This window comes from Mustela nivalis (assembly GCF_964662115.1).
Source record: "Mustela nivalis genome assembly, chromosome: 9".
In the NCBI taxonomy this organism is placed as follows: Eukaryota; Metazoa; Chordata; class Mammalia; order Carnivora; family Mustelidae; genus Mustela; species Mustela nivalis.
Genome location: NC_139028.1, coordinates 102616259 through 102631533, shown reverse-complemented (window position 1 = coordinate 102631533; position 15275 = coordinate 102616259). Strand labels below are relative to the sequence as shown.

General features: G+C 50.7%; 1 protein-coding gene across 3 annotated transcripts in view; it reads left to right on the top strand.

Annotated features, from left to right (window-relative positions):
* LRP4 (LDL receptor related protein 4) overlaps positions 1 to 15275 on the top strand; it is a 50903-nt gene that overhangs the window by 714 nt on the left and 34914 nt on the right. For all 3 annotated transcript variants that reach the window (XR_014316110.1, XM_082747452.1, XM_082747453.1), the window contains exons 2-4: positions 13106 to 13252; positions 14428 to 14544; positions 14805 to 14918. Coding sequence is in view for 2 of the 3 variants with exons in the window: in XM_082747452.1 (XP_082603578.1) it covers positions 13106 to 13252; positions 14428 to 14544; positions 14805 to 14918 (378 nt within the window). In the remaining variant the exon portion in view is untranslated. The remainder of the gene's footprint in view (positions 1 to 13105; positions 13253 to 14427; positions 14545 to 14804; positions 14919 to 15275) is intronic.

The window sequence follows — 15275 nt, the reverse complement described above, 5'->3', positions numbered from 1 at the left end:
CAGGGACCGGGGGTCTCGGGCGGATTTCGGAGCTGGGCTCCAGTAGAATCGGAATGCTTGGGTTCTCGGGATTCCTCTACTCGGGGAACAGTTAGTTCCTCGGACTCCAGACCTTGCTTCCACCGAGGGTCTTTGGGTACTGCTTGCTCGCAGCATCTCCCCTTAGTGGTGTTTTGGGTTCCCTCTCCTGGCTGCGACCAATCAGCTTCCTGCCCTGGATCCTTCCCGGGGAGGGGGGGGGGGGACCGGGTTGGAAAAGGGGCAGAGGAGGGACACAGGGGAAGAAACTGCTGGAAGGCTCCGGCAGAGCCGTCCTGGCCGGAGTAGTGTGGCTGGGGGCGGGTATCGCGGAACATCAGAAGGCAGGCTCCGGGTCCGCGCGGTGACCCTCGGGGGAGCTGGACGGATGGCAGCAGAACTGCTGCTTCATCTGCTCCTTATTAATAACTTGTTTGGTGCCCGGACGCAACTGCTGTGTGTGATTTGGGCTCCAGTGGAATCTAGTTCTCCGCAGCTGCCTAGCACCGAGGGTGTACTCCGTGATTTAGCAGCTAGCTCCCTCTAGTTTGTGCCCAAAAATCAAAGAACTTTGATCTTTGAACCCCAACCCTATTCCGCTGGGGGAGATGCGAACCTTCTCATTTTCGCAGCCCCGATGAGGGGGTAGGGTTCGGCATGGAGGGGTCCTAGACCCTGGCCGGGCTTGCACCGGGTCTTTCTTTAGCGTGCTCCGGGAGCTCGTGTGGAAGTTGTGCCGATTTCGGAACTTGCCTGGCAGGGCGTGGAGATGCCTGGGCACTCGTTTTAAAGATCGGTTTACCTCCCAAATCCAAAACAGAGTTCTCGTGTCTGTTATTTAAACTACCCGTGAATTTTAAACAACTTTTTCCATGCCCTCTCTAACGCCGACTTCTTCCTCTCCGCGTAGTAGCCGGGCCGAGCCACGTTCCTCCTTGCACTGTGCTCTCCCCCGCCCGGGCTCTCTCCTAGAAGGTTATTTGTAGCCTCTTTGGCGTGTCGGGACAGCGGCCCTACTGGGGTAGGAATGTAGCTGCTCTTCCCACCACATGGGCCCCTTAAAGGGACAGCTATGCTTTTTGGGGGGGGTTTCCCCTTTCGGGCTGCAAGAGAAGGGGATGGAACTTTCCTCTCGGCCCCCTGGAGGAAGTTTTGAAAAAGATCAAGGGAAATGGCACGGCACTGGGAAAAAAGAAAAAAAGTGGGGGGGGGGGGGGCTAAAACGGATACCAACAAACCCAGAGAGGAGATTGTCGCCTTCTGCCCTAGGGAAAGGGGAGCTGGAAGGTTCTGGGCTGAGACTGTCCAAGAGAATTTTATTGCTCCAGAGCTGTCAAAAGTGCATACACTACTTCTGCCCTGAGACTGGAGGTAGAAAATTGCGTATATTTAATGCTTCACAGAGAAAGGATGGGAGGGTTCTTGATAACTCCTTTGGGTTCTTTTTAAAGATAAAAACTTTATTATTATTATTATTATTTATCCAAGGACAAAGACAAAAACTTTCATAGAAACTTCTGAGCACGGGAGACTTCCTGTGCCCATGTGTAAGGACACTTAGTGACAGGAAGATCTAAATTTTGCCTAACTTGATACTGAACCATCGTTGGAGGTCTGGGGGAGGTAGAGGATGGGGGGAGAGGACAGATTCATGGTTTACCAATGAGACCGAGCAGTTGCTCAACCAGAAATATCACCAAGAAGCTTCCTAATACTGTGTTCCAGGGGCTCATGAAGAAGACAGTGTTTTATACTATGGATGCAATACACTAAGGTTTGGGTGCTTGGGTGGCTCAGTGGGTTAAAGCCTCTGCCTCCCGCTCAGGTCATGATCCCAGGGTCCTGGGATGGAGCCCTACATGGGCTCTCTGCTCAGCAGGGAGCCTGCTTCCCCCTCCCTCTGTCTCTGCCTGCCTCTCTGCCTACGTGTGATCTCTGTCAAATAAATAAATAAATAATCTTAAAAAAAAAAATACACTAAGGTTTAAGGTGCTTACTTGGATGCTGCTAGCCCTGTGGGCTTTTTCTAGAGCCTATGTGTTTGGCCTGACCTTCATAACCCTCCAACCTTAAAAGTTTTGTTAAGAAACTTGATTGCTGGTGATAGCCCTGGCTGTCTTTCTCCTGAGGGTTGAGGTGAGGCCTCAGGCAGTGTACCAGGGTTGGAAGAGTAGAAACCATGTTTGTCTTGGAGATCTCTTCCAGGTAAGCAAAAAGCTGAAAATTCTGCTCAGGTGCTTAGGTAGATAGAAGGCTATTTCTGAGGTGAGTGCAAAAGCGTAGAGCTGAGAATGGTCTCTGATTCTCTGGAATCAGAATTCCATCTGATTGTTGTCATGGTGCTTGGTTGACCTTGTCCCTGATCTTGTTGGACTTGTGAAAGATGCTTGGCTTGTCACTGATTTTGGATTTCCTCTTCTGTCCCCTGTTGAATATCAGATAACATCTTTGGGACTGGCACAGGGTATTAAGAATGACAGGTGCAAGGGAACCAGTCTGGCTGTGTCTTGATACAGAACATGTTGGGCATGTCCATCTTCTGGGCCAGCAAAGAACACAGAAGGTCACAGAGGACAGAGTATTTTATAGGTCTTTGCTCACTCTTTCTACTGATTGGCTGCTACTCTTGATCCCTAAGAAGAGGAGAAATAGGAAGGATTGGCTCTGTTGTTTCTCCTTTGTAGAGAAGATCAATACTAGGCACTTTTTGGATAGGGAATTTCAGGGACCACTTTAGGAAAATTTGCCTTTTTTTAATGATTGGGCACATCTCATAATTATGAGACAGTTCCATGCCCTTGGTTGAGTAAGTCCATTAGAGCGTGTTCCCGCCACAATCTCTACATTCCTTGGTGAAGCCCAGCCACAAGTTTTGCCCACAGTTGCCTAGGCATGGGGCATCTGGACCCCACACAGTGTCTGAATTAGCATCTCATCTTCAGCCAGGGAAGTCCTTCTCCCCTTCTCAGCATGGTGGGATTCCGTGTCCCAGGAAAGACTTCCCACTGACTGGTTGGCTGGCAGAGCCTGGGTTTGGCCCTATAAATAGCTCCAAAGAATGCCTGTGCTTATCACTCTCCATCTAGCTTAGAGCTGACAGGCTCAGGTTCTTTCTCCCAGATACACTCAGGAGCATTCCCTAAATTGGGCTCTGCACCCATTCATTTGTTCATTCATTCAGCAAACACACGTTTGCCAAGCACTAATGTTAATCACCGCGTTTATAGCTCGGTGATTAAGCAGCAGAGGCCTCCCTGGGTTTGAATGTTGACTTTGGTACTTCTTGGTGACCTTACGCAAAACACTTAACTCTCCCTGAACTTCAGAGTTCTTATATGTAAATGAGGGGAGAGCTGGAGTAGTAATAAATTATCACAGGAGACTATTGTAAAAATTAAATGAGATAATACTCAACACAGCCTACTCTGTTACTGCAAGCTTGGATAAATGTTAGCTGGTTTTTAGCAAATTTGCATAAGTAGATTAGAGATGGTTCTTATCTTTGGACTATGGGAGCCAGGTAAACAGATCATTATACTGTAGTGTCCTGTGCTAAAATGGAAGGTCAGCCCTTCATTTCACCTGGTTTTTTGCTTTTCTCTTTTAAAGATCTTGCCCCTTCCTCCCACCCCACATTGAAAACCTAATGAAACCTAAGCATAGTTCCCCTCCTGTGCATACTTCCAGAAAGGAGATCTGTGAAGCTCTCTCTACCATGGTCTAGGGAGCCCACGCCACCTTAGTTTTCCCAGGAGAGGTCCTAGGAGATGGGGTTTTCCTCTGGGAGCTTCCTTGTTAAAACTCTGGGATCAGGGATGAGGCCAGGCGTCTCTCAGATTGCTGTGACCTGGGGTGAGAGGTGCTGGCTGAGGTCTCTTGGAGCTGGAACAGTTTAGAATTCCAAGCTCTTCCTCCCACTGGCCTGGGAAAGGAGTCAGGCCCCAGAGCTCATAAGGTAGTAATTGCCCCAATTTGGGGGCTGGGCCATTTCAGCACTGCCTTCCTTCGTGACTACCGTCTTCAATCAGGAATCCTGTCAGTGTGCAGGGATAATTGATGTGGGTCTCCAGCCCATGACTCGCCCCTACCCCCAACCCCCAGCTCCTCCACCCCAGAGTTTGACCCCTGTTGTCTCTTTGTTTCTTCCTTTTAAGTCGGTGCCAGTGATGTGATGTTTTTGGGGACTGCGGAAAGTTGACCGTAACCAAGAGCAGCCAGTAAGAAGAGCTGATTCACTGGCCTTCCTGGCGGTCTGTTGACTCCATTTTCTGTTCTGCATTTTTGATTTAGCAAGAAGCAAACATCTTAGGTGCCCTTGGGCACCTCTTTACGCCCTTCCGAGCAAACTTCATTCTTTCGCTGTACTCAGGCATTCCTCTAGCAGAGTGGATTGAGGGTAAGCGTCCCTAACACACCTTCCTCTGTTCATTCGGGTCTGAGTGAGGCAGGGCAGGGCTCTGCCTGAGAGCCAACTGGGGAAAGCCTCGCTGGGACTTGCTGCAAGCCCTGACTTGGCCTACAGGAGCTCCCCCCCTCACCTCTGCGCAGAGCCAAGGATTGGAGCAAAGCCGGAAACAAAAGACTGGGAGCAAACCTCCCATCTGGCTGGAAGGCAGTGACACAAAGGTGCTGCTGCATAATTTATCACCAGAGGTTTTCTGGAGCAGGGGGAGGCTCTGGGCTCAAGGCAGAGCTTTTTGGGGGGAGAGGAACCCTCCTCGTGCCTGGGTGTAGGCTCAGGCAAGTACTGAATAGGATATGGGGAAAGACACCTGATCAGTGCATGAAATAAAGCTTGGAGACCGTAAGTGCCTCTCCTAGCCCAGCAGCTGCATTTCAGGCCAGGCCTACAAGGCAGGGTGTGGGGTGTGGGGGGAGGCCCTCCGAATATTCCTTTGCTTGGCCCCAGCCTTGGGAGCCTGCCTGCCATCCCCTTTTGGGCACGAATGAGGGCAAGAGATAGTTTCTCTGTTGCGTCGACTGTACCCTTCTGGTGACCAAATACAGATGCGAGGTTATAATATCCATGAGCCTAGCAAATAGGAAAGGGAGGTTCTGTCCTTCTCTTTCTACCCTCCCACTCCTCAGGCAGTTTAGACAAGAAGTTTCTACTACAGGTTCAGAGAGGGGGTAAAAGCAGATGGTTCTAAAATGCATCTCCCCAAAATGAGAATCTCTGCTCTTCTGGGAAGAATCAGGGGTAACCATTTTTTTTTTTTTTTTTTTTTGCCTTGCAAACTGGGATATGTGGTCTAAACAATACAGAGGGACTCCTGGGGCAGTTAATAGTTAAAATCTTGGGGCGCCTGGGTGGCTCAGTCCTTAAGCATCTACCTTTGGCTCAGGTCATGATCCCAGGGTTCTGGGACTGAGCCCCACATCAGGCTCCCTACTCAGCAGAGAGCCCGCTCCTCCCTCTCCCACTCCCCCTGCTTGTGTTCCCTCTCTCGCTGTCTCTCTCTCCCTCTCTTTCTGTAAAATAAATAAATAAATTCTTTTTTTTTTTAAGATTTTATTTATTTATTTGACAGAGAGAGATCACAAGTAGGCATAGAGGCAGGCAGAGAGAGAAAGGGAAAAGCAGGCTCCCTGTTGAGCAGAGCCTGATGCAGGGCTCGATCCCAGGACCCTGGGATCATGACCTGAGCCGAAGGCAGAGACTTTTTAACCCACTGAGCCACCCAGGCGCCCCCATAAATTAGTTCTTTAAAAAATAAAAAATAAAATAAAATCTTTTGCTGTCTCCCCATCACTGTGATATTTATGGTGCGTTACCACATTTCCCCCTCACAGTGTCCTGATGAGGTACGTAATGTTAGGTTCCTGTCTTACAGATAGGAAACTAAAGCTCAGACACAGCTCGTGAGTAACTGGCGCAGGATTTGAACCCAGAGCCAAAGTTGTTAAGCCTTTAACCCATACAACCCGTTAGTATAGAATATTTTATATCCAAGCCATAACAAGATATAATATTTTATGTCCAAGCTATAGGTTGGAACTATCTATATTCTCTCTTAGATTGACTTCCCCTCTCTGTTTTCAGTCTTCATCTTCTCATGGATTCTCAATGCATAAAGATTAACCTCTCCATGCTTTTGACGGAGGGCGGCTTTATTTATGTACTTAAAAGAGGTGGCAGAAGGAGAAGGAGAGACAGAAGCTTAAGCAGGATCCACGCCCGGTGTGGAGCCTGACACCTGGCTCTGTGTCACAACCCTGAGATCATGACCTAAGCTGAAATCGAGAGTCAGATGCCTCATCAACTGAGCCACCCAGGCGCCCCAAAGGAGGCTTTAAAAAGCTCCCAGGGAGAGAGATGAGGTTTGTTGCTCTCGTGAAGCCATGTATTACTGTGTGGACCTTGTATTTTGAGAGGTAGGGGGAGAGGAAAGCAGTATTTTGAGCAGCCCCTCACAGAGCACCACCACATCCAAGCCATGCTGGATTTGTGAAATCTGTTGGCTGAGCTGCTGGGCAGGGTAAGTAGACTTTTGAGGACTTGGATGGATACAGCCCAGTATCATAGCTATGTTACTGGGTTGAGAGAGAGGACAGATCTAGGTGAAGATGAAGGGATCAGTAACTGTGTTATTAATCCTTACCGTGTACTTCATATGTATTATTTCATTTAACGTCCCAGCAAGCCTGTGAAGGAGGTACTATTATTGCCCCCATCTGACAATAGAGGAAGCTAATCCAGTTCTGAATTGTTCTGTGATTTAGGTTCTGAGTGCTCTTTTCTATACTTGCCTCCTAGGAAGTGACTGATGATAAAGCCAAGACAAAGGATACTTATGAGCCTTGAGCTCCTCCAGAGAAAGGCATTGAGGAGGACTCTCGCCACAGTCCCCTTGTCCCCCTTTTCCTGTGGTCATTCATGCCACCAGCTTAACCCCTTGAGGGGGACACTGCAGCTTGGCCCGCAGTAGAATTTTTAGACGCCCTGAGTCCTGAAATAGCGGGGCTTAATCATGGGGTGGCTGGATAAGACCGCTCTCGGTGAGTCAAATTCTATCATGGTAATAATAAGAGCTGTCGTTTACTGAGAGCCTCGTATGTGCCAAGCATTATGCTAAGTGCTGTTTATGAATTAACTAATTTAATTCTAATAATGTCCCTGTGAGGTAGGGTCTATGCTAATCCGGATTTTCCTGATGAGCAACTAAGGTATAAAGAGATTTAAATAACATGCCCAGGGGCAGACAGCCAGGAACTAGCTTAGTTTTGTTCCCATGCTCTTAACATGAGGCTCCCCTGCCTCATAACTTGGGAGGCTGACCATTACGAACTTCTGTACCATGGTGAAGAGTGGCAAGAGACAGACCAGTAATCTGTGTCTGAAGATGCCCCTTACTGAGGCATCCCACTGGGAAAAGACTTGACCCAGTCTTCTCACACCAGGTGAGGCTGGCCTCTAGGGACTTAGGGACAGAAATAAGTAGAGGGGCGCCTGAGTGGCTCAGTGAGTTAAAGCCTCTGCCTTTGGCTCAGGTTGTGATCCCAGGGTCCTGGGATCGAGCCCCACATTGGGCTCTCTGCTCGACAGGGAGCCTGCTTCCCTTCCTCTCTCTCTCTCTGCCTGCCTCTCTGCCTAACTTGTGATCTGTCAAATAAATAAATAAATCTTTAAAAAACAAAAAAAGTAGAATCATAACAGGTCCATATCACAGCCTGCCAATCCAGCGGGCAAAAGGAGCTCTTCCAGGAGAAGAGAGTGATTTTGAACTGGGTAGGACCAGGACGCCACCTGAAAAAGAAGATTCCTGTTTTCTTCGGGACAGATTAGGTAGGAAATAACTACTTTTATTCCTGATATTCCGGGATCCTCTTTTCCTTTGGCTCCAACTCGCACAAGACTCTAGCTGAAGATCTCCTTCATTCCTTCATTTTACAAACGTGTATTGATTGATTACTACATACCAAGCATTGAGCTGTGCGCTGTGACTACAAAGAGAAAACTCTGTCATACAGTTCCAACTGCCAGAAGGCTTGTGGTCTGGAAACAGGGATCCCATAGCGGGCTAAATGCTACCAAAAGAGGAGGCACAGGGGGCCTTTGGAGAACAGACAAGGGGCTTTCAGTTTATCTGGGGCCGCATGGGTCCAGGTGGGGCAGCATCAGGAAAGGGTGCACTTCCTGGCCTCCTGTTGGCCACCGTTGACCTTTTTGGGTGTTGGTTCTGATGTTTTCTAAGCAAGCTCTGTCCTTTGAAACAGGGGCTGCTTACAGGTGCTCAGGGTTCTCCCGATTACAGATATCTTGTGGATGAGGCAAAATTCATTTCTAAGTGACTCCTTGCTGCCACCCCTTTTAGTTATGTCAGTTTTGTCTCGCTCCGTGGGCATCCCTTTCAGTGAGACACACTGACTGTGTAGGCTGCCCAAGGAGCTGAAATCAGGGGCTTGGTCCCTTGCTTGGCCTGGAGGTAGTTTATTTCATTTCACATCATTTATCTTCATTCAATGAGGTTAATATCCTCACCACTGCCACCAGTGGGCAGGAGGAGAGAGGAGAACTTCGGTGTGTTGCAAAAATCCTTGTCTGATGCTGAGTGAGTGATGGTTCCACCCTTTCTGCTGTCATCCCTTTCCTGCTGGTAGCCGTCCTATCCCGGCATTCACAGGATGTGAGCCTTCTTGTTTCTGGTTCAACTTGAAAAAGCTGCTCAGTAGCTGTGTACAGTCACTGTCCACCGTGAGCCGCTAAATGACAGGTGTGCCTCCCGCCCTGCAGCTGAGTGTTCTATGGGAGGGTGGAGACCAGTGCCTCTCTAACCTCAAGGATGCATCAGTGGCCTCTGGGAAGCTTGTTGCAAGTCCAGATCCTGAGGTCACATTAAGAGAAGAGTACTGGTCTAGGGGTCAGAATGGGGCTGCCATCCTGGCTCTGCTACTTACCCCATGACCTTGGCCGAAGGAGATGACCTTACTTATTAAGTGGGGACTGCAGTCACTACTTAAGGTTATTTTAATGATTAAAGGTGAAGGCAAGTAGGCGTGCACATGTGCCTTGCAAACTCTGAAGAGTAACTGCAAAATAGTATTATTTGTTGTGAGAAACCCTGTTCGTTTCTGGACCAACACAACATGAAGGCCCTGGTTCAAAGCACTGGGTCTCCAGACTGTCCCTGCTTCACTACTTTTAGGGCAAGAGACGTTGGTCTTCAGTCTGAGCAGTGACCAGAAGGAGAGCTGACTGCTTGAGATCCACAAACTCGCTGTCTATTTGCTAATCGAGAATGCATAAAGGAGAGGGATCCCGAAGTCTCAGTGTCGGAAACTCCCCTTTTTGACCTCCACCTTTTGGAAACTCTTGTAATAGCGATACTACTTATTGGGAGGCAGTGAAATGAAGTGATTAAGAACAGAGGCTCTGGGATCAATCTGCCTGGGTGTGAATGCTGCCTTCAATCCTCCGTTAGTACCTGTGTGACCTTGCTGCAGACTTCACCTCTCTGTGTCTCAGTGTCTTTAAGTGTAAAATGGTGACAATAATAGCAGTGTCGCCTCCCAGGGGTGTCAGAGCATTCAGTGATGGAACATAAGAAAAGCACTTAGAAAAGTATTTGAGGGACGCCCAGGTGACTCAGTCAATTAAGCGGCTGCCTTTGCCTCCGGTCATGATCTCAGGGTCCTGGGATAGAAGCAGGGAGCCTGCTTCTCCCTCTGCCCGCTGCCTCCCCTGCATGCTTTCCCCTTCTCCCCGGTCAAATAAATAAATAAAATCTGAAAGAGAGAGAAAGCAAGCAAGCAAGCATCTGAAGGGCCTCTGGTAAGTACATACTCAGTAAAATATGATAGTTGTATTTTTATAAAGGTTTTGTCATATGCTAGTCCTGTGGTCAGCAGTTTACATGGTGCCCGTTTCATGGATGAGGAAACTGAGGCTCAGAGACCTTAATCAACTTGCTCAAAGTTGTAGAGCTGGTGGTAGAACCAGGACTTGAATTCCAGTCTCTCTGACTCCAAAATCTGTGTTCTTTACTACAACGTGCCACTACATGTGATATACCACCAAATGGATGCCGCCCTTCTTTCCTTCAGAACAAGGCTGTGAGAAATTGGTGAGGTGGCTGAGGCAAGGGAGGCAAGGTATAAGTGGCGCGATTTTGGTGAACCTCCCAGGAAGACCCTAGGAGCCCATTCACATGTATACCCCAAACCGGATGACTTGCCTATCAAGGGTAGGGAACACTTTGGGGAGAGATCTCTTCCATAGTTGAATTGCTTTAGGTCAAAAGGCCCAACCCCCAGGAAGCTGAAGGGAGTGTGGCTGGCAAATAGCTTTCAAGGCCAAGAGCACAGCTGAGTACTGCAACTTAGCACTTTCCAGAGTGAAGACTGAGCGTGCCACCGGCCCTCCTCTGTTTCCTTTCTTCACTCTTTTTGTTCAAAAGGGTTAAAGGCTGTCCTTTCTGATCACAGCCAGGACTGGCGTGAAAAGGCAGCATTCCACCTCCAGGGATCCAAGAGAGGCAGCGGTTGTCCAGAGAGCTGGCTTTTTGGAGAGTAATGTGTCTGTGGAGAGCCCAAGCCCAGGGTTTGCCTGATGGTGGCTGCCTGACCTCCCCAGGCCATCATTCCCATGCTGCTCTGCGGGGCAGGAAGTCGGGGCTCTTCAGTGCCAGCAGTTAGCTGGATGCCCACCTGATGGAACTTTGTTCTTGAAGTCCGAGGGGGAAATCAGGACTTCTTTTATCATACAGCCAAAGGCAGGGGTGGGGCCCTAAAAAAAAAAAAAAAAATCCACCAGGAACTAAAGGCTCCTCTACCTTCGGTATCTTTTGTAACTTGCACAAGGCACTGGCACCACAATCCTGCTGTTCTTGCTCTCCTAATCCTGGTGCTTTGGGGAAAATTTAGCCCCTGCATCCGCAACAGCCCACGCCCCCAGCCTGCATTTCCTGAGCATCTCCAGTGTGCGCCAGGGCCTGAGGTCAGCTTCGTCCGTGTTTACCTTCTGGTCCAATCCTTTTTCACAAACGAGGAAGCAGAGGCTCAGGGAGCTAAGCGACTTGTGCAAGGTCACACAGCTGGTCAGGGGAGCCTAGTCTGTCTGCTACAGTCCGGGGGACCTCTCCTGCTTTTCTCTCCTGCTCCCCTCACCTGGCTTCTTCCTCTCTGGTGTTGTCACCCCTTCACCCAACGTGAATTCCACATTGGTGTCACTCCCGCTCCTTGCTGTGTTCTCAACCTCTCTCGACATTTGGGACTGGACAATTTCTTTGTCGTGGGGTTTGCCCTGTACCCTGTAGGCTGTCCAGCGGCATCCCTGGCTTCTACCCATCAGATATACCGCCAGTCAACAACCAAAAATGTCACACATTGCCAAATGTCCCCCTGGGGGGAAACCATCCCTGGCTGAGAACCACTGAGTCAGACTTATCTTCCCACTTCCCCGTTCCTCCCTGTCAGGGGGATCTGCATGCTGGGAAGCCCACCGAATGGGAGTCCTTTGGAATATTTAGTCTTTGCTATTCCAGACAGCCAGTGTCCCTTAAAGTAGTGCCAATAGCTGTGATGAGCTGGTCTCAAAAGTTGTTCCCGGACTGAGTGAAAAAAGCCCCTTCCCTTCTCAGTGCTCTCAGAATAGGACCAAGAGGATGGGGCTGGGTCTCCAGTGCTTCCCTGGGGAAGAATCCTCCGTCTTGCCCTTGCATAGAGACCTGGACAGACAGGAGCCCTGGGCTAGGAGTAAAGCCTTCCTCTGAAGTGTAGAGATGCTGTACCTCTCAAAACAATTCCTTTGGCTTCCACAGGAAATCCAGCATCTTTTTTAGGGCAGCTGATTGCCTTAGCTTGTGGAGGGGGAAAGCATGGTCTTGGTTGAGGATATGGTGAAATCTGTGGTCCTTTACTCCAGAAGTATACGTTTCACCTATAGTTTCAGTGGTTCACTGATCCCAAATGCTGGCCATCTATCCATCCATCCATCCATCTGTCCATCTGCAGGGTAGGATAGGAATCCATGCCTTATGCTCACACTTACCTTTTGGGGGTTCAATTGGAGAGGGATAGCTTCAGGGCTCTCTCCTTGCTTTTGGAGAGGATAGCAGTACACCCTTTCATTCTGGGCCTAATTCCTTCCCTTTTCCACCCCAGCCTGAGGGCAGGGCCCCGCTAAGGGGAGGAAGGGGAGAAGAAAGCAAGGAAGAGAGATGAGCAATGAGCGGTGGCCCCCTTCTTTCCCAGCTGCAGCAGCCCAGCGGGTTAGATGAATGCAGGGAGGGGGGGAGAGTGACCCTGGCAGAACCCTTTGTTCCAGCTGAGGCTGGAGCAGGGGCACTGAGCCATTCACACGCCATCCCAGGGCATCCTGCTGGGCACGCTGGGGAGGGGGCACAGCAGCCGGTCATGGGACTTGGCCAGGCAGATAGCTCCATGTTCAATAGGGAAGCCCAGCTGCGTGCTGCTGAGCCTGGGGGAGGGGCAGCTTTTGCCATCGTCCTCCAGGCTGTGGCCTGTCCTACAGACTGGTCTCAGTCACTCTGTGGAGGCAGGCTGGTTCCTCCACCCTGGGGCTCTGCTTCTTCTAGTCAGCCTCCCCAAACGTGAGTTCCGACCTCTGATCAGGAGACTCGCAACACCTGTGCTGCTTCCTGCTCCCCTGTGCGGACTCCTTATTCCAGAAGGGGCCCCTGCATTTTAATTTCACTGCTGGAATTCCTCCCTGGCCAATAACCAAGGGTCTGGTCCTGGCCTGAGACAGAAGCATCCATATTTCCACCTAGCTTTGGAGGGCAGGGTACTGAGTTTCTCTCTGCATCACTCTCTTCCCTCTTGTTCCTTTTCCCTAAGAGCACTGTCTCTCTGAGTGATATCATTTATCTCTGGTCTCTTGGGGGTACTGGGCAAAAAGCCTGGTCCTAGAAGGGGTACCTGAACTGCTTATGAATCCAGAGCCACAGATTATCTTCTGGACCATTTGTGCCTTGGAGGAAGGCGGAAGGCATGACTGCGTGATCTGTATCACTGTGGCTCCCTGGGTGACAGTGGCTCCAGACTAGGCTTGTCAGCTTTGCTCTCTAGAGTGGGCTTTGGTTGGGCAGAAGCAGAGCCCTCACAGGTTCCTTTCCCCTCTGCCCAGGCCTCGCCAGCAGCCCCGAGTGTGCTTGTGGTCGTAGCCACTTCACGTGTGCGGTGAGTGCCCTCGGCGAGTGTACCTGCATCCCTGCGCAGTGGCAGTGTGACGGGGACAACGACTGCGGGGACCACAGCGATGAGGACGGCTGTAGTAAGCATCTCCCTCCCCCACCAGGCACCTCCAGCCTCCCTACACCCCCCCCCCCGCACCCTGGGCAGTGGCAGGAAGCCATAGAAGAAGGACCCAGGGGTGAGGGTCTGGGGGAGTATTCTGTGCACTGCCCGGGTCAGACTCAGCACGTTGGACTCCTGTGGAGGTGACAGATATTGACAGAAGGGTGGTTTCTTCACTGCATATATGGCTCCAATCCTCCTGTCTTCCCTATATTTCCACGCAGATATGACCAATAAACTGTGACAAGTGTGGAAGGAAACACCCTTGAAAACCGTAGGCAGTCTCTTTAAATAGATCTCTCTGTATTCGTGTGAATATGTATATTTGTACTGTGTATTTGTGCATTTTTAATGTGCATACTCCATGCGGATGCAGATCATTTCTGTTTCTCATGCTGGTATTCTGTATAATAGGAACTTTGCAGGAAATCTTACAGTCTCTTTAAACCTTCCTTTCCACCAGCACAGTAACGTACGCGCAACAGGCTCGGGCATCGTGCCCCGGATTCCTGGACCTCTCGCTGCTGAGCCAGTTGTCTGGGGTGCCACTGAAGCACCTATGTCTGAGGGTGGTTAATTAGTCTAATAGTTTGGAACCTGCAGCCTGGACCTTGTTAACCCCCACCGATTCGGCTAATTGTGGTGATAAGTGGCTCACTGTCCTGTGCATTATCTCGAAAGACCGCCGTGAGCCAAGTGTAATTACCCCCACTGTTACAGTCAGAGAACCTATGGCTCAGACAGGGTACCTGACTCACCCCGTGGGATAAGTACTGAGTTCTAGAACTGGAAGTTCAGCCCAGATGTGTTAATCTTCATTTAACAGGAGGAAAAGGAAAACAAAAACAAAACACCTATTTTTCTTGCTCATGTTTCTCTTACTGCTTTCCTAGCGGTTTGGGGTTCCTTGGGCTGCCCTGCCCTGGGAACCCCTCGTGGCCATTCCCTGCAAATATTGTGGCTTCATGGTTGTGGTTTCTTCTTAGCTTCTCCATCAGCTGGGGGCAGGCATGGGAGTCTGTGAGGAAGGACCGTAGGTCACGTCGGGAGACTCAGGGGAAGGAGTGTTGGCACAGGGTCTCCAGCCAGGTGAGGCTGTCTCGGTAAATATCCCAGACTGATTCTCTGTTGCCCTCTTTTCCCGGGACTCAGTGCTGCCCACCTGCTCTCCTCTCGACTTTCACTGTGACAATGGCAAGTGCATCCGCCGCTCCTGGGTGTGTGATGGGGACAACGACTGCGAGGACGACTCGGACGAGCAGGACTGTCGTGAGTGCCGGTGGCGCCAGGCGGGCTCCATCAGGCTCCGCTGGGAAGGGATTCTCAATCGGAAAATGATGCCCCAGGTCCACATCAGCTCTAGGGTCTTCAGCTCTTTGTCCCTCCTTTCACTTTCCCTCTTGGTTAGATGAGCCCAAGAGAGGGCCCCCTGCTTTAGATCCCTTATGGCAGTGTTGGAGTAGCCCGCCGGTCCTGTTCTTGGGGCTTCCTGTTGGGCTTGCAGCAGCCTGACAGCTCTGTGCCCACAGCCCCCCGGGAGTGTGAGGAAGATGAGTTCCCCTGCCAGAACGGCTATTGCATCCGGAGCCTGTGGCACTGCGACGGGGACAATGACTGTGGTGACAACAGTGATGAGCAGTGTGGTGAGTGGAGCTCTGGGGGTGGGGGGTGGGGAGGATGGCTGCGGTGGTCTGGCCTGGGGGAGAACAAGCAACAGCGGCTCTAGCCCGGCTGCACGGTGAACTGCCTGGGGTATCTGGAGCACCTGGAGGAAGGCTGAGGGGTAGAACCATGCAGACCCCAGGAACCACAGGACTGGAGCCCAAGGCCCAGTGTCTCCAGGCCAGGGACAGAGCCGTGGGGACCCCCTGAGAACCCCGGCATAGGAGCTCAAGGCCCAGTCTCGCCAGGGCCACCGCTTCCCCCACCACAGTCTGCACCAAGTCTGTGATGTCTGGCAGGGACTGGGTCAGATCCGCAGGGGCAATAGGGTGGGCATT